The following is a 22,187-nucleotide window of genomic DNA, read 5'->3' on the forward strand; positions in this document are numbered from 1 at the left end:
AGTCCGTCGCCGTCAGTACTCGCGCTCTCCAAGTGCCCCGTATCCCAGATACCGCTGATCTTTTATTTCTAGATCATTTTCCGCTCGACAGTAATCTATACCGGGTTTTCCTGCCCGTGTAGGTGGATTCAGGTCCACTATCCGTATTGTATACTAATCCATACCAGTAGACGGGCTATCTGGCAATCGTATACAGGTGCATTATACTGTACGGTACAGTATTCTTGTTAGACCTCGTCCCAGTTGACTCCCGTCCCTGTCCCTCTCGTCTCCTTGGCCGTTCTCAATTTTGCTGCTGGTGGCACTTTCGGAAAATTTTTCGAATCATTATTACATGATATAATCGCGATCATCATTTTTTTTTTGCGCCGACATTATTTTATTCATGATTTTTGGAGGGTCTCATTTTCTGCTCCGGATTACTCTCATTGTTTGGAACCTCGATCGGTGGTGGGCTCTCCCGTACCTCCCGACGACTTATTATTAGTACTGTACTTCTTCAGACCAGTGCCCAGGGTTCTGTGGTACATAGTAACGCCCATCTTCCGTCGAGGCTGACGTTGTGTACCTTTTTCCTCAACTTACTCCCATCATTCCCCTTCGGTCGCCTCCCCCTCCGTCACTACCACTTCGACTCTCTCACCCCCTTCCCTCTCCCACACTCACTTTCGCTTCATCGTGTTGCTTTTCCTTTTCGCTGAGCGAGGAAAAAATTCCAGAGAGTTCGTTTCCGGCTGGTCCAGTTCCGACCTCACTTCCCCTCTCTCTTCATTCAATCGTCTCTTGTGTCGGTTCGACACTCCGCCCCAAAACCTACGCGATACACGAGAGGCTGGATCCTCCTGTCTGATCTTTTTCCATCGACTCACGGTCCCATCTCAAGCATACTTATTTTATATACTGTCGGTTTCAAACATACCGCGCCACATATTAATCGCCCGTGTCCGTTGATCGTCACACCCTCTATTGACCCGCACCCACCGTCGCGCATTGTTGGCCTGACCCGGCTCGGTGAATCATCTCAAACGGTGAGTCCTTTGACCTCTCAACATCGTCTGACACAGAGGAACCACCATTTCCCCACTGGGCGAAAAGTCTGCCTGGATCGGAGATCCTTCTTTGTCGTCTACATCGAAATATACAAAGTAGCCCCTCCCCTCCCGGAGAGTGGTGCTGACATTCCGTTGCAACAGCGTATCACGCCATGTATCCTCAACCAGGTGCTCCCATGGCACCTCCTCAAAAGCCGGAGACTTTTATGCTGTCAACCGAAGCCCAACAGAGCCTTCCGCATGACGCGCAGGTCGCCCTGCAACAGGTCGACAACCGTACGTCTTCGACCCTCGACTGAGAGGAGTTGTCTCCCGTTGCTGACACGCGCCCAGTAAAATACTTCCTTCTTTCGGCCCCTGTCGACTGGCAGCCTGACCAGCTCATCCGCCGATTCCTTCTGCCGACCGGAGACTATGTATCTTGCGTCTTATGGTTAGTGCGACCACGAGGCCGGCGCTTCATCACCCTTGCGGACACATCAAAACGGACCACTAATGCGCTTCTTCCACTAGGAGCAACCTTTTCCACATCTCCGGCACTGATATTGTGCGATGCTTGGCGTTTCGATTCCAGGCATTCGGCCGACCTGTGAAGAATTCGAAAAAATTCGAAGAGGGCATCTTTTCCGACCTACGAAACTTGAAGGCTGGTACAGATGCGACCTTGGAGGAACCCAAGAGCGCATTCCTGGACTTTCTCTACAAGAACAACTGCATCCGCACGCAGAAGAAGCAAAAGGTGTTCTACTGGTATAGTGTTCCGCACGATCGATTGTTCCTGGATGCGCTCGAGCGTGACCTCAAGCGTGAAAAGATGAACCAGGAGGCGACCACCGTGGCCGTCAGCGAACCCGCTCTCTCTTTCGAGTTCGATTCGTCTCAGTCGTTGTATGAGCAGTTGACCAAGGCGCAGCAAGCGAATACTTCCTCGTTTGCCGCCCACGCAAGTACGACATATGGCCAGCCTTCTTCCCCTGTGGTTCGGAGCGTTGACGCAATGCCTCCTCCCCAGATGGCTCCCCCAGCGATGCCGCTCATGCAGGACGACCATGCCCATCAGACGATGTACAGCACTCCTCAGATGCCACTCTCCAACACTCTTCTCCAGAGTATCATTAAGCGCGAGCAAGATTACGGACACATCCAGTACGATCGCAATGGAATGCCGCTCCCCCGGATCCACCAGCGCCATTCCTCCATGCCCACTTTCTACGAGTACTCCCCGGCCCCGTCTTTCGTTTCATCTCAGTATGAGGATTACAGCAACCGCGGTCTCTCCTTCGAGCCCGTGACTCCCCCGCAGCACTCGGTCGGTATGGGTGCGGAGCCCGCCTACATTGCGAATGAGGACACTGGTCTCTACACTGCAATTCCTGATCTGTCCAACACCGCGCCTTACAACCCCATGATGCAGCTCCCGCCTTCCAACTTTGCTGGTGCCCACTACGGCGTCTCGAGACCCTACTCGTCCAATCAGTATTCCGTCATTGAGGGTTCTCCCACGTATAAGCAGAGAAGGCGTCGACCTTCGATTACCCCCGGGCCGAGTGTGGGTGCGCACTTGACTGGTGCAAGCGGAACCCAGGGGGCAGCCTCTCAGCCCCCCCTTACGCTGCGCATCGCCCGAGCGATCTTCGACGATCGGTGTCCAGCTCCGTCGCACCGGTCGCAGAGGGCGATGAGTCGGCACATGATCTTTCCCGAACGTACCCCAGTGCCATGCTGCCACAGAAGGACACCCTGCAGGAAATCTCACGCCATAGCACCCCTCTCCAGCAAATGGAGCAGACCACCGACCACAACCAGGTGCCAGTGAGCAATGCACCGAACAAGATAACCTCCATGCCACTTACTTCCGGAATGGAATCCGCAATTTCTCACAACGGTGGGCGATCAGATCGTCCCGGCCCTGGTCCGGCCCGCCGTGCGAGAAGTGCGACAATGATGGAGGTTGGACCCTATCCCCAGAAATCACACTCCTGCCCCATTCCGTCTTGCGGTCGCCTCTTCAAGAGGTTAGAACATCTCAAAAGGTTTAGTTTTGGGAATCGATTTCCCCCCTATCCTGTGCCCCGCATGTCACCCTTGACGCACGATCCTTCTGCGTATATACGCCCATGAGATGGTCTCAGTACCCGCCAGCTAACTTCGGGCGCTTAGACACGTACGAACGCACACGCAAGAACGGCCTTACCCTTGCCCGTACTGCAGCAAGGCCTTTTCTCGATCAGACAACCTGGCACAGTAAGTTGTTGATCCAGCATTCGTCAACCTCATCGTGTCCTTTTCTCACTGTTTTTTTTAATTTTTTATTTAGACATCGTCGCATCCATGACGGCCCCGAGTAGCAAGACGGTCAAGCACCCATTGGCAACGAGGATGACTTGGAAAATGACGGCAACGAGTTTGAGTCTGCTGGCGAGGAGTCCTCATCGCCTATGCACCATGTCCCTCACTCCATGGTCCAGATGCCGCCTATGAACTCGATGACCACATCCATTACCATGGCCACGTCGATGCCCACAATGGTCACATCGACTCATCCAATGATCGCTCCTCAGCTATTGCAGCAGCCAATGTAAATTTGTCATGGTCTCTTCTTTTCAATCTTCACATGATCTCTCATTGGAAAATTTCTACCGGTCTCTTCTCGACTGCTGTCGACCCCTCCCGATGTTTCATTAATCTTATGTCTGATCTCTTTTGATACCTCAACGACCTGTTAAGATAGCACATTTGACTTTTATCTTGTTGACCCTGTTAGCCCCCATGTATGCTGCCGATGCGGTGTGACTATGTCCTTTTTTTAAATCTGATTTTATCCCCTTTGCGTGACGCGTCTTTTCCAAAATCTGCCAATTCCCATTTCCCCCCCCTATTTGGGCTTTCCATCCTTTTCCTTATACGCCGTCCATATGCTGTGCACTCCAGCTTAGCTGCCCGTGATCTTTGTTTCTGAGTGGAGCTACGCGTCAACATTCTTGTCTCGCTTTCTAGGCTTCACGACCGTGCGGCAGAGTAGCATACTGGTTCTGGCAGGCACCGACTCGGGCAATATGTTGACGGTGGGCCAAGTCCTTCCTGCAACGTATATTTCGTCATGTCTTGGCATCAGCGAGAGCAACTCCTCTCACATTTATACCCTTTGTCTCGATGGTCGAGCCTTGTCAGAGGGGCTCTCCAGGTTTTCTGTTGCCCTGGTCGTTCTTTCATTCCTCTGACATGTGATCTTGATTTCATTTGTGGGTTAGAATCGTGCCTTTTGCCTGGTCTGAAATCTTTACACTATAGACTTACTATGGATAGCCTGAATTGGAATCAGAAAATTGAGAATGTGAACCCTTGCTGCCATGCTTTCTCAATACATACCTCTGTGCTCCTTGCGAGCGTGATTGGGGGAACATGAACTTTGATCAGGTAGGCGGCAGGCTACAGATAGGTTCCGAAGACGCAGATGCAATTATTTTTGCTACCTTTCGGGCGTGCATGGACATTGGAAGGTGGTCCTATTATTGAAGGACCAGTTTCAACCGTTAGAGGCGTGGAGGCCCAGATGCCTGCTATTTTCAGTCTAAGCCCAGCTTTCAATCATTCAGGAGTCCTGAATATACCTATGAATGAATCCCCACTCATCACCATGGCCTTCATTTTGATCTCTTCCGCTACAACTTTTTAAGACTAAACAAAAAAGACTTTCGGAGAGTCCGCACACTCAACATGTTACGCGTTGTAATGCTGCATCTTGCCACCAACAAGGCCCATATCTGGCCACCGTTTGGTCAAATCCTATCAGTCAGTTCCAGTGCCTGGTCGGGATGACTATCCGAAGCTATCTTACCTCATAGACTCATATTTGAGTATACTGCACTCCGATTATCTTGACGTCTCTGGCTTATAATGCATAGTCTACTGGCAAAAGGAGGGAAGGGAAGAGAAGCCTCCTATAACCTACCGCAGATGATACTTTTAAATTTGAAAACAACAATAGAACAATCGAGCCGAAAAAAAGACACTCTACTCGATTACCTAGTCGCATCACTTATCAGTTCTACTTCGTACTACATATGTACTAGATGTGTCGGACAATCAAGCTTCCCCCGCTCAAACCTCTCCCGTCTCATTTCAAGGGTTCGTCAACCAGTAAACGAGAGAGTGTTTAGATCATCAACTTCGCCACATCATAGCAGGTCATGAGATGTTCCCTTTTTTCCCGGTAGTTCGTTCCAAGGGAAAAGCCAGAGTTTGGCATGACATTCTATTATTCATCTTGGCCATTCTTTGGCAAAGTCCCAGCTCTTTTTCTCTTTTCTCACCTTCTCGTTCTCTATTATTCCTGAGAAATCCCCCCCCCCCCCCGACGACAACGCACAATTTTTGGACTCTCGTTGCAGACTGCTGAATATCCAGGTTCTCGATCCTCGTCCGCTCAAGTGCATCTGCTCATCAAATTGACTGTCCTACCTAACAAGGAGGGGAAACAATGGTCTCAACTACAGATAACAACCCACTGGTACCAAAGGCGATGCAGACTCGAAACTCTCTAAGTGAAACCGGACGTTCGGCCGGTTCGAATCACAGACTAAATGATGAGGAGATGGCTCTTGTCGGTGAGGTTGCACCGTAAGTGACATTCTTTTTCTTTTTCTAGAATTTTCATCTAGTCTACTTGGGGGGGGTTGCTCCATCTAATCTTTAACATCTCTGTCGACTTTATTTGGAGGGGAAGCTTGAAAGCGCGCTCGAGAAGAGATTGAACAAGAACCTAGTGTCTAAAATTTCTCCCGTTGCAGGTCCTCGCAGTCGACTTGCGCTGAACTCGCTCACGATCATGCCTTGGAGGATTTGCATAGAATGACCGATCATGTAACTGAGACGGATGATGAGTTGCTTCGTCGTATGTGTTCCCGTGCTCGCTTTTGCTTTTTGCGTGCGAGATACAAGATTGGGTTGACTGATGAAGGGGCGTTTAGGTAAAAATTCCACTTACGCGGCTCATTATCTAGACCACGGTACCCAGTGCGAGTTGGGTGGTAGACCAGAGGAGTGATGAGTTGGACGAGTTTGGGGCCAAGTTGTCTATGCTTGCAGTCTCTTGTTTGGCAAAGAGTGCCCCCTTTGTAAAGGTTGATGCATGCCCTGGAAGTAAATGCCACATTATGGGTGATTTTATGTTGGTAAATGATGTCAATGTCACGTGGGGAATGAAGAGCCATCTTCTATTACTTGTGGTGCTGACATGCTCCAAAATTGGAAAAAATGAGAATGATTGAGTCCAAAAGAGATTTCATGCGCAAGTAAATGGAAAGTACACACATCTCGACACTTTCAGTTGGCCAGCCTCGGTTCGGTTCTCATGCCGAATGGGCCACATCAAACACCTTCTTTCCCCTGTACCAAGTTTGACAGACCTTGGCTTCAAGGAGCTTGTCTGCGGACCATTGCGTATCGACAACCACAAAATCGGCCGATAACCCCGGCTGCAACCGCCCCGTCCAAGACTCGGCAAATCGGGCATACGCTGCTCCCGCCGTCGCCGCCGTCGTCGCTTGCGCCAATGTCACGCTGAATTGAGCGTTCACCGTGTCTGTGCTCTCCGGCTCGAGTGCGGATCGCCGCGTCGTTGCGTTGTACAGATTAGGAAATGGAAGGTTGCTTGCTGTGGGGGCATCGGTTCCAAATGCCATAGGGGCTCCACCATCCAGGAAATCCTTGTACGCAAAGGCGCGCTGGCATCGATCTGGTCCGACGAGGTCATGCCAGGCTTTGAAGAGGGCCGGGTCAGAATGGACGGGTTGCACGGAGGCAGTAATCCCAAGCTCGCCCAGTCGTTTAGCATCCTCGGATGTCGTCAGCTCGAGGTGTTCGATTCGATGTCTTCGACCGGGGGTGCCGACTTGAGACAGGACGTTGATGGCTTGGTGGACAGCGCGGTCACCAATGGCATGGATGGCGCATTGCAGTCCCGCTGCATCTGCTCGTTGCACCACTTCGCGAAGCTGGTGCTCCGGCCAGATGGGCTCCACAAGATCTTTTTTTCCGGTGTAGGGTTGCAAGAGGGCGGCAGTGCATCCATCCACGACTCCGTCGCAGATAAGTTTGACGCCGACCACGCAAAAGCTGGGATTCTGGAATTGACGTCGTAATTCCACGGCACGGTCCACGTATTTGAAATTGGCTTCTTGGTTCTCGGTGTACGGCACAAGCCAGTGTGCCGCCACATGGAAAGGGATCGTTTTGTCTCGGCGGTACTCGTTAAGAATCTCCCACGTCGGCTCATCCATGGCCATGTCCACGACCCCGGTATAGCCAGCCGCACTGTAAGCCGAGATGGCCTTGTCGAGGGCGGCGAGCTTATCCTCTCTCGAGTGGAGGCTCTCCACGTAGGGCCATGCCATGTTCATCACTGCAGATTCGTCCAGGAGACCCGACGGCCGTCCATTCTCATCGCGGTGAATGCAACCCCCCGGCAGGTCGGGCGCAGTATCGGCGCCCATGGCTTTGAGGGCGGCAGAATTGCACCACATGGAATGGAGATCAAACGCATCGATGAAGATGGGCCTGGGATCCAGATCGTCCAGCATACTGGCCAGTGCTACGCCGTTGGTGGTCACTTGAAGCCATCCGCGACAGAAGATTCGCGGAGCAGATGGATTGGCCTCGGCATATGTTTTGATCGTGGCCCGAATCTCGTCGAGCGATGTACAGTCAATGAGATCTACTTTCTGCAAGGAGTGACCGTAGTGTAAGATGTGGACATGCGCATCAATGAAGCCGGGGACGACGACGCGGTGGTTCAAGTCCACCACCGTCGCCTCGGCAGGTATTTCTACCTGATCCAGAGATCCGACATATGAGATGCGATCACCGGTGATGATCATCGCATCGGCAAAATCATTCGATTCCTGTGCCGGAGTCGTGGACGGGACAAAGATGCGGCCATTCCGGAATACAGCCGTCATGGTGAGAAAGATCCCACTGATCAATGAAGAATCAAGCGATTGTTCGACCGATTGGCTTCGCCGGATCCCGCCTCAGTATTTATGGAATTAGTCGCAATGTAGACCGAGCCGATGAATCCCACTACCCAACTGCGCGCTTGGGAATCGGTAGACGGGGGAGGCGATGCAATTCCAAAAAACCCAAAGCCGATTCGATCCGCTTGTCGAGATTTGGTTGCAGGCGTTGTGGAGTCAAAAGTGGTATTGCGGAGAACATTCCGGGACTGGTGGATTTGGGATTGCCGCGGGCACGCAACTGGTGGGGTTGCACATTCACGGGTCGCGAGGAGTCGAGTCGGACTGGAGTGCGATGAGTACGTCGAAACTACGGCACAGCAACGCTTTCCGTCGGTCGATGTCTCCTATGGTGGATTTATTTTATCGAGTGGATCGTGTCAGGTCGAGTAGACGATAGAGAATCTGGTGTTTCAGTTCACTCAAGATGGATGTTCTTGCTCTCTCAGCCACTGGTCGTGTCTTTCCTCAAATCGTGACTACTTCTTCGGCTGGACTATCTAAAGACAGTTAGTCCTGGTGGCTGTCCACTATTAACCTTTCACTCAATGGAATAAGTGGACCCCCTTTCTCCACAGCTCGATTAAAGATCTCGTTCATCCGCATTTGATGTGCACGAGTGTCTGGCAATTCCTGCATGGACTTGATTCCCGGCGTCGCTGTCTCCAAGTACTGTGGCCGTGGAGCATACCCCAACGAGGGCCTCATCCGAGACTGACCACCACGCGCCACGAGGTGGTCATGTCATTCGAGAAAGTGAAGACCGTCTCTACATTTCTCTCCTCTCGTGTACGAGATTAGATATCCTCCCACTGCGTCACAGAATGACGACCAGCCTCGGCTGAGCCTCTGGACAGGGCAACTTTGTCCAGCGTGGCCAAATAGATGAGAGACACTGCCCGTGCGCAATCACGAGATGAACAACTTCCTCATCTACAAAACTACAATCCCAATGAAAAAGCCAGCAGCAATCTGACGTCTTGCAGGAGCCTTGCAGGGCCTGTACCGATCAAGGGGCACTCATGGCTTCTTGATAGCTCCCGTTGAGCCTTGCTGGGGGAAAGGATAACCGTCGCGTCTTATTCATAGTGACGCTAATCCAGTCACTGTTGGCGACGGTGGTCTCATCACAGCAGACACTCGGCTTTCGACAACCTGTGAGTAGAAGCATACGACGGAGAAGGTGGAGGCGGATGAGCAGACGCCCTGCATCTCTCCGTGGGAGATACTGAGCATGGCACACGCTCATGGATGAGGATGAGGAAACCCACAGCTGTGATCTCTCATTTGAAGGAGTTAGCTCACATAGTAGGAATGACCTCTGTGGAAAGACTTTCAGGTCTCGTAGATTTTACAAGCTGGCAAAGAGGTATGTAAGGCCAACTGCAAAGTATCATGATCTGTTCTCTTCGACGGCTCAATTCGAAAGTCCCTCATTTCTTTCTTTTGCCCATGAAGATCTCAAATACCTGTCACATTGACTCACACTTCGCGCTCGGATGGTGAAGCTTTCCTGCAGAGTCCAAAGCTCAGTTTGGCTGCTTGTCTCAGACCGTCGGAGCATTGACTCTATCTCGTTCCACCCACCCTAGACTGACAAGCATTCCAAGTGCATCAGTACATGTATCACCTATGCAATCATCTATTGATCGTGCTGTTTGCCCATCTCTTGAGGTTCCCACCTCCGAGATGAGCTGCTTTTGGTCTTCAGCCACCCCGCCCACGTCAGTTGATCGGCATGACGGAACATCAGTAGTTCAGCCTTGCCTGCCGTTGCCCCATGCCACGAAGCCTTGAGCGTGGGCCTAAAAAATTGGACCAGTTGGCGCAGATCACTTCCACGTATCGGCAGAAGTGGAACGCCTAAGAGGCATTTATGCCCATTGGGGACCAGAAATGATTGAGTGCCGGGTTTGGGGGCCAGAGAAGCACCAATGGCTGCAGAAAGAAGCGGGCTCGCCCGGCGCAGAGCCTCTGCGGTCACTCGACTCACCCGTCCACGTCGAAGATTGACTTGGATGGGCGCTGATGGAGGCAGACGTATCGAGGAAGACGCGAATGGCTGCTACAGGATTCCGAGGGGAGTCTTGCCCATGGCGGTGTTCTTGGGAGGCGGATGGCCCTTCGTCAATAAACAAAGGTAGAATTGTAGGAGAGCCCCTCCCACGAGTGATCTGGAGTGGGCTTTTTATAAAGTCTCATCAATCGCCTCGTTAATTGGGAATGATTCGATTCAATCCAAGCGCGCTCAACTCATTGTGACTTATCTGCTGCCCGGTCAATCCATTTTAATCTTCTTAATTCCAGACATTTGGAGGACCACCTCGAACTCTCTCCAGAGCATCAATTCTTCCCGCGAAAAAGCGTTATTCTCCTCGTTCTTGTCCGCCTCTATCATGCAGTACAAAACTCTCGCCTCTCTGCTCTTCGCGACTGCCACCCTGGCAGTTTCAGCTCCCGAGGCCCCGACGGACACTGACAACGTGGAATTCCCTCTGGCAACCGCCGTGCCTCCCATTAGCATCATTTCCGCTCTAATGACTATCATTCCACAGTCCTGGGCTCTGCAGTGGGAGACCAACACTGCCTTCCAATCATCGGTGATCAGTGATTACTTGCACGGGACCTATCCAGCCTGGGCGAGCAGCTTGCCCGCTGACGTGGTGTCGTGGGCATCTTCAGAGGGAATCACTGGGTTGACCCCTCTTGCGACGACCACCGCTTCGTCGACGGGCTTCACTCCCGCGTCGACCTCGGCGTCCGTGAGCATGACCAGCATGCCCTCGACCACGGACGCTCCATTGTCAACTGCGAGCACATTATCTGGAGCCTCGACCTCGACCGGTGGAACCTCAACCTCAACTGCTGGTGCTCCGGCGGCTACGGGTGGCATCGTTCTAAGTCTGGCGGGAGCGGCTGGTGTTTTGGGTCTCGCGATTGCGCTGTAATGAGGAAATCGTATAGGAAAGATGAGCATGTCATACTCGGATCACGGGTTGATCACATGTTGCCATTCGGTCCTTATCACCATGTCGTGCGCTTGTCATTTTTTTAATGCTTTGGCACATGCCATTCTTTTTTGTTGTTTGCAACAATAGTCTTGATAGCGACACAAATTCATCCCACCATGACGATGCTATGCCAACTGAGAGATCAATTGTAGTGGTTTTTCAATGCGGGGCATCTTTAGTTCATCACTCAAACCCGCTGAGTTAGTAGACATACTCTGCCTCGCAGGCTTTAACATAGTCACAGCGTCTTCCAAAACTCTTCAATCGCCCCGGCAACTTCGCGGACTCGCTCCCTCACCAGTCCATGTCCGACCTGCGGGATCACCGTGACCTTGTCCATACCGACATCTCGCAGCTTTTCTACACTGCACACTCCATCCAGCTCACCCAGTACATTCAGGTATGGAATCCCGCTCTTTGCCGCCTGCTCAAATTCAGCATCTTTGTCCAGCGCCCCGCCATCTCGAAAGATAGCCACCACACTCGCCGCATGGCCCTCGTGCTCCTTCATCTCCCAGTCTCGAACGGCCTCGGCCACGATTTCCCCTCTGCCCACCCTCTCTTGCCAATCTGCCGGAACAACCAGACGACCATCCTCAAGAAACTCGATGATCCAGTCCCGCGCACGCTCTTCCAGCCCTGCCCCTCCTTGCAGGTACTGATTCTGCTCTTCGGTAAAGTCCCGGGCATGTAAGAGACCCGCTGGTGCTACGAGAGCCATAGACTGGACGCGCTCCGGATGCGCGGCTGCAAAAGTCGCCACCGTCGCTCCACCGAATGAATAACCCACGAGATGGGCATTCGGCCAGCCAAGATGATCCATCATGACTTCTAGCAGCGTGTGAAAGAGCGCAGGCTCGTGGGGGACCAGTGGGGTATCTGTCAGTCCGTGGCCCCAGAGATCTACCAAGACACAGTGCGCAGAGGGAAACCGTGAAGCCAAAGTACTCGCGAGGGGCTGCAAGCCGACAGCGCAGGTTTGGACACCATGGACGAGCAAAACGCGTGAGATTCCGTCTTGCTGGGTTCCGGGAGTCTCTGTACTGGACTGTGGCGGGAGCTCATAGTAGGCGGCTCTTCCGCATGGGGTTTGCAGGTAAGACGCCTTGGGGAGCAGATTGCCAAAGGTCGAAGTGAATGCGGCTTCACTAGGTGCTCGAATTGGATGCAGAGCATTGATGGGCTGGTCTGTCCCAGGACGTGGAAGCACAATCAGCGGGCGCGACATGATGATGGTGAGTTGATGCTGAGAGACTGGTGTCTTCTGAGTTCGACCTTGAGTGATATCCAATACAGGAGAGGAGTTTGGGTCGGCCGAGCGGGATTGAACAGTCAGGATCGAGTGTTGATCCCAGTAATTGAACTCCAAAATGCACTAAGATTCTCACGATGTTGAGAATCCTTCGATCTTCTTATCTTTAAAGGCACCGGACATTCAATCAGCCTCGCTCGGTGAGATTGCGGCGCTCGTTTCCCCACTTTAGCTCGCCTGCTCCGTCGGGTCGCCGACGGAAAGGGATCCATCGCTTTTGCCGTTGCATCAGATCCAGTCGGCTACCGAAGCTTGCTGCGCGTGTGAGCGCATATGTCGCTTTGGTGCTTCTTCACGTCACCTCAGTCGTATATTTCTCTGACTGCTGTATAGTTTCAGCTTCTTTCTTGCGCGAAGGCGGTGGTGTCCCTACTGCAGACTTGCTCTCAGCGCCGTGATGGTCTCCACTGCATGGCTAGCCGCGGCTCCGTTGGCTGCCACTGTGGCTGCGCAATACTTTCCGCCCCCTCCAGAAGGCTTGACGGTGGTGGAATCGAAGCATGAAGAAGGGGTCAAGATCTCCTACAAGCAGGTACGAGATTTAGTCGGCCCCTGAGGTCCCAACTCACTTTCCCGCGAGGCCTTTCTCCAGGGTGGCACAACCGCAGATACTGAGTCATGATCATAGCCGGGGATCTGCGAGACCACACCTGGCGTCAGATCATACTCCGGCTACGTGCACTTGCCGCCGGGGACCCTGAAGGATGTGGGCATCGATCAAAAGTATCCGATCAACACCTTCTTCTGGTTCTTTGAGGCCCGACATGACCCTCTGAATGCACCCCTGTCCATCTGGATGAATGGGGGACCAGGAAGCTCGTCCATGATCGGCTTGCTGCAGGAGAATGGTCCCTGCATCGTCAATCCAGACAGTAACTCGACCGAGCTGAACCCATGGTCCTGGAACAATTACGTCAATATGTTGTACATTGATCAGCCGAATCAAGTCGGCTTCAGCTACGACGTAGCCACCAACGGGACCTTTGACCAGGTCGCTCAGGCATGGAATCTCTCCAGCTGGGAACACGGAGTCCCCCAGCAAAACAACACCTTTTACGTGGGCACAACGGCCAGCGGGAAGCCCTCCGCAGCCGCCAACGGGACAGAGAATGCAGCGCGCTCACTGTGGCATTTTGCCCAGACTTGGTTCTCCGAGTTTCCCGAGTACAAGCCGCACGACGATCGAGTGAGCATTTGGACTGAATCGTACGGTGGACGTTACGGTCCGGCGTTCACGGCCTTTTTCCAGGAGCAGAATGAAAAGATTCAGAACAAGACCCTGACCGCCGCGAGCGAGTCACATTACATTCACCTGGACACTCTGGGTATCATCAACGGATGCGTGGACCTGCTTGTCCAAGCGCCCTCGTACCCCATCATGGCCTACAACAATACCTATGGCTTGCAGACTATCAATGAAACCGTCTATCGACGGGCCATGCACGCCTGGAGTCGACCGGGAGGCTGCAAGGAGCAGATCCAGCACTGCCGGACTCTGGCGGCCGAAAGCGACCCCCAGATGCACGGCACCAACGAGACCGTTAACAAGGTCTGTCACAAAGCCGGTGATTTTTGCAGCAATGCCGTCGAGGGAGCGTATGTGAACTTTGCGGATCGGGGCTACTACGATATTGCACACAAGAACCCCGACCCCTTTCCGCCCAATTACTTCCTTGGATTCCTGAACCAGCACTGGGTCCAAGGTGCACTCGGTGTCCCGATCAACTTCACCGAGTCCAGCGAGGGTGTGTACCGGGGCTTTCAATCCACGGGCGACTACGCCCGGGCCGACGTCCACGGATACCTCGACGACATTGCCTATGTCTTGGACTCGGGTATCAAAGTGGCCCTGGTGCACGGCGACCGCGACTACGCCTGCGACTGGATCGGTGGCGAAGACGTGAGCTTGCGCGTGGCCCATGCGCAGGCCGAGCACTTCCGCACGGCGGGCTACGCGCCACTCCGCACGAATTCGTCCTACGTTGGGGGCCAGGTGCGCCAGTATGGGAATTTCTCGTTCTCACGGGTCTACCAGGCTGGACATGAGATTCCCGCCTATCAGCCACAGACCGCATATGAGATTTTCCATCGAGCTCTCTTCAACCGGGATCTGGCCACCGGTAGGATCGACACGGCCGCCAATAGGTCCTACTCCACCCAAGGGCCAGCCTCGACATGGCATATCAAGAATGAAGTGCCCGACAGTCCGGAGCCGGAATGCTATCTCTTGGCGCTTGAAGCCACATGTACGGATGAGCAGATTGCCCGGGTCGTCAATGGGACTGCGGTCATCAAGCACTATATTGTTGTGGGTTGAGAGGGGGCAGGGGTGGCCGTAGCAGAACCATTATTGAACCATATTCTACGGCTTTACACACACACACACAATTCGACTTTCGTAGAGGTTTTCCCTCCTAGATTCAAGTCAGACAGTCTCGTGTCAATTGAGTTACGGGTACTGATCCGCCCGGACCCAAGCTGGAGCTTCAAGGTGGACTGCCACATTTCGATGACGAGAGAGCAACCTTAACCCGGTGTGGGGCCGACCCGATGATGTGATGGATTCTGGAATTTCACTTGGCATCAGTTCTCGCTCGGGAGTAGCAACAGCCTCATGACAATCATGCCATTTACCACTAACACCAAGCTCAGTCATACATTCATTCTCAGAAACTTCATTATGGTATCGTGGGCTCTCCCCAAGAGAGTAGGCTATCACAGGCAAATTTCCAGAGAAGAATTGCATCAAGTGAACAGCCATCGAACATTCTCGAACCTTCCATACATCGACGTCACACGTCACATCCCAGCACGCGTCCCACTGGCGGGCATGAGCAGAGCCAAATCCACTCTGATCGGGCCTTCAAGTTCCCAGCGCCTCCCCCGCACTCCCCCTCCAACTGACTTTCACCGACATGAATGCTTGAATGCTTCTTGATGCGCAACTGTGACTCCTCCAAGCAACTGAGCAGAAGTGATTTACAACCTGAGCGGGTATCAACTGTTCTGTATTCACGCTTCTATCTGTTAGGCGTCAAAAGCTGCTCGACCGCCTAGTATCCCTGCGTCCTCATTCGAGAAGTAACCAGTACATTCTTTGACGGCTCCGGGGACTACAGCTTCCCATTGTCCTCTGTTCTCATCCACACCCTACGCGACCAGTCGAGCAGTCCTTAAAAGCTCACTGTATCCACCCAACCGCGAGCTCGATCTCTTCTGCGCCTTCTTTTCAAAACTCAAAAAAGCTTCTGTCCAACTCCACACAGCAATCATGGTGGCCGAAACAAAACTCTACGATGCTTTGAGCATCAAACCTAGTGCCTCCCAGGACGAAATCAAAAAGGCCTACCGTAAGGCTGCATTGAAGTATCATCCGGACAAGAACAAGAATGATCCCAAAGCAGCAGAAAAATTCAAAGGTATGTTCATTGCCATCATTCTCTCTCTTTCACCACGACCACAAGGGCGGCCCTACAGGGCCACCTCGCAATAATCAGTGAGTTCAATGGACCTTATGTACTAACTTGACAATTTCAGAGGTGTCACAAGCCTACGAAGTTCTTTCCGATCCAGAGAAGCGCAAAGTCTACGATCAATTTGGTCTAGAGTACCTCTTACGTGGGGGGCCTGCGCCTTCGCCAGGTGGTGGTGGTGGAGGCGGGGGTGCTGGTCCCGGTGGTATGCCAGGCGGGTTCAACTTTGGTGGTGGCATGCCTCGCGGTGGTAGCCGCACTTTCCACTTCTCGACCGGTCCCGGCGGCACCAATGGATTCAGTTTCAGCAATGCGGACGACATCTTCCGCGAGTTCGCCAAGTCATCCGGAGGTGGCGGTGGGATGGGGGGTGGTGTGCCGGGTGGATTTGACGACGACATCTTCTCGATGCTCGGTGGTATGGGCGGCGCGGGGGCCGGAGGCTTCCGCAGTCGTCCAACTTCAGGAGGCTTCTCGTCGGCCAAAGCGAACCGGGCTCCCACCCCAGAACCGACGGTGATCGAGAAGGATCTGCCAGTTACCTTGGATGAAGTCTTCAAGGGGACCACCAAGACGGTGAATGCCAAGAGCAAGTCCTTCGATGCGAGTGGGAAGCGCACGGTCAAGGATGTTCCCTTGGAGGCGGTCATCAAGCCGGGTATGCGGGCTGGCACCAAGATCAAGTACCGCAACATTGGAGATGGTGAGGAAGGTGGCCGACAGGATATGCATTTGATTGTGAAATACGTATGTGATGATGACCCTCCCCCTTTTCTCTCTGCCTCGTGGTGAGTCTTACTAACCATTGACACAGGTCGATCACCCGGACTTCAAAGTGGAGCGCGACAACCTTGTCACAACGGTGGAATTGAGTCTGAAGGAAGCTTTGACGGGTTGGGAGCGGATTGTGAAGACGATTGACGGTAAATCCATCCGTGTCTCCAAGCCCGGTCCTACGCAGCCCGGCCACGAAGAGCACTACCCAGGCTGGGGCATGCCAAACTCCAAAAAACCCAACGAACGGGGCGATCTCGTCGTCCGGGTCAAAGTCAACTTCCCCAAGACGTTGAGCTCCGAGACAAAGACAATCCTCAAAGACCTGCTTCCCTGAGAAAAACGACAGTGCTTTCTGTTCGGCTTTGCATTGGTTTTCGGCGTTGGTGTGAGCGATTCTTATCTATTTCCCCGGATGGTTGGGCGGTTTTAATGATCACGATGACAATTTCAATCTTTTATTTCTTTTTGTCTTTCTCTCTTGTGATTGAAGCTGTTTGCTTGTAATCTGTCTTGGTTTCTTCCTCACTATTAGATCTAATGTGCTGCAAGGTCGAGAGGGTTGTGTTGGGACAGCGACTGTACTCTGGAAAGCAGGAAGTAAATAGTCTAAACCCGATTGGGAAGAATGCGGAGAAGCTTCCTCCCACCAGCTCGGAGAAATCAACATCGTTTATCCTTATCTTCAGCGCAGCACAGCCCCTCTTCTCAAGAACACATTTGTTTCCTAGTACTTACAAAATGAAGCGCCGAATTACCTTTATCCAGCGTCCAGAGTCACCCTTTGTACCGGAGCAGGTCTCCATTAGTCCCGCCGCCGTATCAGTACACGGGCTGGATGCCGCGCGCGAGGATCGCATAACATTAAGCTTGGACGATCTCCCTGACGAGGTTGGTTATATCTCGCATTCACGATGGCACTTCCCGCGCACGACATATGGCTGACACCGTCTGATGCGATGATAGCTTCGAGCCGTTCTTGAAGAGTCTCACGAGCTTCGTCTTCGCTGGGCGACCGAGCGTCCTTTTGATGCCATTGCGCCCTTTGCGAGCAGGATCTCGCCCGGGCTGCATGTGCATTATACACCACAGGCGAGGAATCAGGCATCGTGAGTGACTTGTGAGCTTTGGATTTTGGGTATCTTCTCTCCGGGATCTGTGGCTAAGATGCATCGGCAGTGAGGGACTATGCTCACTGTTACGGACGGTCTTTGGCAACCGTGAAGATGGACAAGCTGTAGTAAACTGCACAACGGCCGAGGTATGCACGCCACTGAGCCACACCAGCAACATGTGTTTTTTTTTCTTGTTCCGAGTTGTGTACTTGGCAGTGTCATAATGCTAATTCCTTGAGTTTGTGTAGGACACCTTCATCACGACACCGCTCGTTTCCACTCGATTTGCGACTTCGGCCTCCTTGCAATACTACACCCGGTTATCGAGTCTACGATCTTTTGTTGCATATATAAGGCGGACGGCATGTCACCAACAGCAGGCTGGCGGGACTGAGTGCCATACGCGTGCGGACAGCTTGCTCAATGCTGATACAGTCGATGTGGATTATGACAGCATCTCTCATGCGCTGACTATCTCTGGTATCTGGGCTCAGCCTCCAGCCGAGGGTTGGGCGGAAGAAGTGCCAAAGTCCATTTCTAGTAATGATAAAGTCGAGTTCGGTGTGTTGAGCACAGACAAGGGCATCGAGCCGTCGGAGATACAAGTGGGAGGATTGCTGGCGGTTGTTGGGGAGGATAAAAAGATGAGTACGTGAGCCGATCAGTCGACTATGGATGGTAGTTTTTGATGAGCTTTTGGGACTCGGGTTAACGATACTTTGACTCTGCTTCTGACTCTATTTCTCCAGAGCCGACTATGTTCTCATTCCCCTCGCGACATCACCGTCTCCCGTCAGACGCCAGTTACTCTGTCTCTTTCTCTAAGCCCACCGGCCTTCATCCCACCATGTCCATCACTATGCAGCCACCCTCTCTCCAACGACCACCCGCCCCTGAAGATGCAACCTGTGCCCTGCACACATTCCTCACACTCCCATCGTCGGTCTTTGGAGACCAGTACCAACTCGGCACCAAAGACCCGCTCTTCCTGCAGTCGCATAATCTTGCTGCACTTCGCGCGCACGCGGGTGAAATGGACCTTGAAGCTCCCCACTGGGCCGTACAAAGCTGGGGCTCCACCTGGCTATTTGAACTTGCCACGCCCACCGCGAACGATGGTGCAGACACGTTGGGGAACCGGACCGCCACGATCCCCCTACATCTACGTTACCTACCCTCCTCGGAGACAGGGTACAGAACAACACAGGTGCCTTGGCCAGTTGTATTCTGGGCCTGCACGGCCGAGGACGGTACCAAGATGGGGGTGAACCCTTTTGATCGTACGAATCTCGGCTGGGACGGGCTATTTGGGCCACGGACGATGTTCTACCAATTGCATCCGGAATCAGGTCGACTTGTCGAAGAGATCGAGGTGCCTGTGTTGAAACTCAGAAATGGTGAGGGACTGTTTACGGCTCAGATGATTGAGTTGGGGACGTCTCTTGTGATTCTCCTCGGGTTCTTGTGGGTGCTTTGGCGGGTGATTCAGGTTGGATTCATGAGGCCCCGGCCAAATTCTACGAGGGACGGACGTGAGAAGAAAGAGTAGGTGGGAGACTTTTTTTATAGAAAGATATCATAGAGGGTTGACAACTGACTGAATTCATTATGTATTCTTCAATTTGCTTTTTTCTTGCATTTTTTATTTTTCCAAATTTATGTAGGAGTCCTGGTTTAAAATGTCCTTGAGAAGGCCACGTCCACTGACTTTAAGGCGGCTTCGCATGTCTCGTGATCAAATGCCCATCTCAGGCAACGGCCACGGTACATCCGTCAACAGGAACTGATCTAGATCAAAATTCTGAAGACTCGGCATATCAATCATCAAATCACCCAACCACGAGAGCTCCGCGTCCGAGACAGGACCCAGCACGTCCTGCGCGCGAGCTTGCCTCGGTATCGTATGGGAATCTACACGTGTGGAACTACCCTCCCCGTCCCTCGTACTCGTACTGATGCTCATGCTCATGCCCATGCCCATGGCCATACTCCGTCCGGTCCTCGCTTCATCACCCTTGACTTTCTCGGCTTCCTGCCTCCGCGCCACCACCGGTAGAGACGCTGGCACCGCAGCCGCCGCATTAGCCCGTAATACTTCGGCCAATGCTCTCGTGTCGTCCTCTTTGCGCCGTTGATGCAGCGCAATCAGCAAGTAAGCTGTGGAGTAGGCCTCGCGCATGACGTCCGTATCATAGGCGACGAGGACCTCGCGCAGAGTGATCATCGCTTGCGGCAGCAAGGCCAGCGCTGCGCGACTGTCGATGGCGAGGAGGATACAGAGTACTTGAAAGGGGACATTGGCAACTTGATGCCAGGGAGAGGTGGCGGCGACCATGGAGCGGGCAGCGTGAAGGCCGCGTTCGCCGAGCTCGAGGATGCGATCGAGTGCGCGGCCGGGGAGGGGCGCGTGGGCGTTGAGGGCCCGGACGCGCCGGTAGATGCAGAGCATGAGGTTGCATTGGACGAGGATGAGGGAGGGTTCGGTGTAGGAGAGGTCGAGGACGGCGGTGAGGGCGGTCTCGAGCTCGGGGAGGTCTTGCGGGGTTGGACCGGCGGGTCGAGGCTTTCGGAGAGAGGGAGAAGATGGTACAAGTCTGAGGTTTTGGTGGTGGGGGGGGAGGATGGAGGGGAGTGAGAGGTTGTTCCGTGGAGGACGACTCGCGAACGGCCGAGATCGAAGGAGATCCATGTGTTTAGGTGGCGGGCCATGCCGAAGAGACGGCGGCGGAGGTTGGTATCAGGGGTTGATGATGACGATGATGGTGGTGGTGGAGGTAATGATTCAGAGTTGGAAGTCTCGATGTGCAGACTGGCGGCTTCGATCAAGTGCATCAACGTACAGCTTGCCATCCAGGCTGCGTGGGGAGAAGCTGTCATACGTAGGTAGGCCGTGCGTAGCACCCAGCCAGTGACCGTGTCAATGGTGGGTGACTCTGCGCCGAGAATGCTCTTCTCGAGCAATGATCGTGCGGTGTCGACGAGCCATATCTCTTGAGATGACATCTCCCGACAGGAGAAGAGCAAGCCCAAGGCGGCGATGCCGAGAAGAACCACGTCGTACGGCTGGTCGATCGACTCGGTGCCAGACGTTCCCATCGGCGAAGTTGCTGACGACCAGCGCTGCGAGATCCGCGAAGAAACGATCCCTTGATCGAGAAACGCATAGCACGGGTGGACTTTTTCAAAGTAGATCCCCGCGAGACGATGCATCTCGGACTCCAGCAAGATCTGCACCACAGATCCCGATCGTCCCCCATCAGCAGACGGTGTCGAAGAAGCCGTCCGCGACAATCGCCGTTCACCCACATTCCATGCAAAGAGATGCAATCGCGGCGCCCGCGCCGGGTCAATTCGCAACCCCAACTTGCGAACAAACGCTGCACCCGAGTTCGCCTCAAGCGAATGGCTCGCTGGCCGCGACTCGCTGATCCGAGGCTGGTGAAAGTGATAGTGCTGCGAGCCTGGCGACGGCGCACTTCCTGCGACGCTGCCACTGGCCGGTCGCGCTGTGGACGCTGGAGGGACGCGCCCTTCCAGCTCGGAGGAGGGCCCAAGTCGCTCGTTCAGTCCGGCCAGCGACGTCCGGTATATGATACTCGGACGACGAGCGCGCTTCTTGCGCGGCAGGTCACTAAAGACGCAGGCCACGCCGGCCTGGGCGCAGGTACTGCAGGGCTGTTCGCCCGAACATTTGCGCTTGCGCGATTGGCATGACAGACAGGCTGCGCGAGAGCGCTTGCGTGGCGTGGAATCGGTCATTTGCCGTTGGGGTGTGTGGGGGGAGAAGCAGCCCGTTTCGAAGGAGAGAGAAGAACCAAAGTGTCAGTGGTTTGCAATCTCATTCGCGTCGAGATCTGCTCGGCTTTCAATTATTTCAACTATTTGGAGCAGGAGAGATGCTCAGACGTGCTGGTTGTGTTGATGGCAAGCACGTAATTTTACATTGGTTGGTCGGAGGAGGTACAAAATAATCACCAAGTTGTACTGTCTCGTAGGAAATGAGGAACTGTCAGTACTTCTGTTGTTCGGCGAAGGTGACTAGTCTCGGGACCCCGTGGGGAATGTTGCCTGCCGGACTTGTACAGGAAGAGCCGCTTCATTGCATCCCCGAGCAAGTTTTCAGGGAAGCCGTTTGGCTCTAATGGCTGGAGTTTACTTCAAAGTGAAGAGGACTGCTGAAAAGTTGGAGGGGGCTCGTCAACGATGCACTGCACTGGGGGAACACAACACCCTCTGGATCCAGAGGCTTAAAATCTATCGATCCTTTTGCACACCAAGCCGAAGCCAGGATGATCCGACCTCGGACTTGAAAGGTCATCAAGCACGCATAACTCCAGATCCTCCTTAGGGCGCGGTGCCAGGGACACTATTTGGGGGGGGGAGAGATACGGAGGCATTCATTGCTATTAATTCGGCTACTATTATCGAGACCACTGG

At 53.4% G+C, this 22,187-nt stretch overlaps 9 protein-coding genes across 9 annotated transcripts; 6 read left to right on the plus strand and 3 right to left on the minus strand.

The window, feature by feature from the left end:
* Window positions 1–1,204: 1,204 nt before the first annotated feature.
* On the plus strand, window positions 1,205–3,634 carry POX_a00673 (Transcription factor steA; the record flags this gene model as incomplete). Its single annotated transcript, XM_050109612.1, has 6 exons — window positions 1,205–1,328; window positions 1,386–1,485; window positions 1,566–2,605; window positions 2,653–2,985; window positions 3,213–3,296; window positions 3,405–3,634. 6 exons carry the CDS (start codon window positions 1,205–1,207, stop codon window positions 3,632–3,634), a joined length of 1,911 nt encoding a protein of 636 aa, XP_049973380.1.
* Window positions 3,635–5,532: 1,898 nt separating this feature from the next.
* On the plus strand, window positions 5,533–6,099 carry POX_a00674 (uncharacterized protein; the record flags this gene model as incomplete). The annotated part of the gene is made up of 3 exons (XM_050109613.1): window positions 5,533–5,672; window positions 5,843–5,946; window positions 6,023–6,099. 3 exons carry the CDS (start codon window positions 5,533–5,535, stop codon window positions 6,097–6,099), a joined length of 321 nt encoding a protein of 106 aa, XP_049973381.1.
* Window positions 6,100–6,403: 304 nt separating this feature from the next.
* On the minus strand, window positions 6,404–8,011 carry POX_a00675 (uncharacterized protein; the record flags this gene model as incomplete). Its single annotated transcript, XM_050109614.1, has 1 exon — window positions 6,404–8,011. The coding sequence occupies one exon, from the start codon at window positions 8,009–8,011 to the stop codon at window positions 6,404–6,406; it is 1,608 nt and encodes a 535-aa protein (XP_049973382.1).
* A 2,450-nt stretch (window positions 8,012–10,461) lies between these two features.
* On the plus strand, window positions 10,462–11,013 carry POX_a00676 (uncharacterized protein; the record flags this gene model as incomplete). Its single annotated transcript, XM_050109615.1, has 1 exon — window positions 10,462–11,013. One exon carries the CDS (start codon window positions 10,462–10,464, stop codon window positions 11,011–11,013), a length of 552 nt encoding a protein of 183 aa, XP_049973383.1.
* A 301-nt stretch (window positions 11,014–11,314) lies between these two features.
* On the minus strand, window positions 11,315–12,304 carry POX_a00677 (uncharacterized protein; the record flags this gene model as incomplete). The annotated part of the gene is made up of 1 exon (XM_050109616.1): window positions 11,315–12,304. One exon carries the CDS (start codon window positions 12,302–12,304, stop codon window positions 11,315–11,317), a length of 990 nt encoding a protein of 329 aa, XP_049973384.1.
* Window positions 12,305–12,785: 481 nt separating this feature from the next.
* Window positions 12,786–14,705, plus strand: POX_a00678 (Carboxypeptidase S1; the record flags this gene model as incomplete). The annotated part of the gene is made up of 2 exons (XM_050109617.1): window positions 12,786–12,920; window positions 13,017–14,705. The coding sequence occupies 2 exons, from the start codon at window positions 12,786–12,788 to the stop codon at window positions 14,703–14,705; spliced, it is 1,824 nt and encodes a 607-aa protein (XP_049973385.1).
* A 954-nt stretch (window positions 14,706–15,659) lies between these two features.
* POX_a00679 (Protein psi1) lies at window positions 15,660–16,972 on the plus strand (the record flags this gene model as incomplete). The annotated part of the gene is made up of 3 exons (XM_050109618.1): window positions 15,660–15,807; window positions 15,926–16,608; window positions 16,676–16,972. The coding sequence occupies 3 exons, from the start codon at window positions 15,660–15,662 to the stop codon at window positions 16,970–16,972; spliced, it is 1,128 nt and encodes a 375-aa protein (XP_049973386.1).
* A 404-nt stretch (window positions 16,973–17,376) lies between these two features.
* Window positions 17,377–19,299, plus strand: POX_a00680 (Protein pbn1; the record flags this gene model as incomplete). The annotated part of the gene is made up of 5 exons (XM_050109619.1): window positions 17,377–17,526; window positions 17,602–17,744; window positions 17,815–17,896; window positions 17,999–18,398; window positions 18,500–19,299. 5 exons carry the CDS (start codon window positions 17,377–17,379, stop codon window positions 19,297–19,299), a joined length of 1,575 nt encoding a protein of 524 aa, XP_049973387.1.
* Window positions 19,300–19,485: 186 nt separating this feature from the next.
* POX_a00681 (uncharacterized protein) lies at window positions 19,486–21,509 on the minus strand (the record flags this gene model as incomplete). The annotated part of the gene is made up of 2 exons (XM_050109620.1): window positions 19,486–20,313; window positions 20,406–21,509. The coding sequence occupies 2 exons, from the start codon at window positions 21,507–21,509 to the stop codon at window positions 19,486–19,488; spliced, it is 1,932 nt and encodes a 643-aa protein (XP_049973388.1).
* Between the last annotated feature and the right edge of the window lie 678 nt (window positions 21,510–22,187).

This window comes from Penicillium oxalicum, chromosome I (genome assembly GCF_001723175.1).
Source record: "Penicillium oxalicum strain HP7-1 chromosome I, whole genome shotgun sequence".
NCBI classification, from domain to species: Eukaryota; Fungi; Ascomycota; class Eurotiomycetes; order Eurotiales; family Aspergillaceae; genus Penicillium; species Penicillium oxalicum.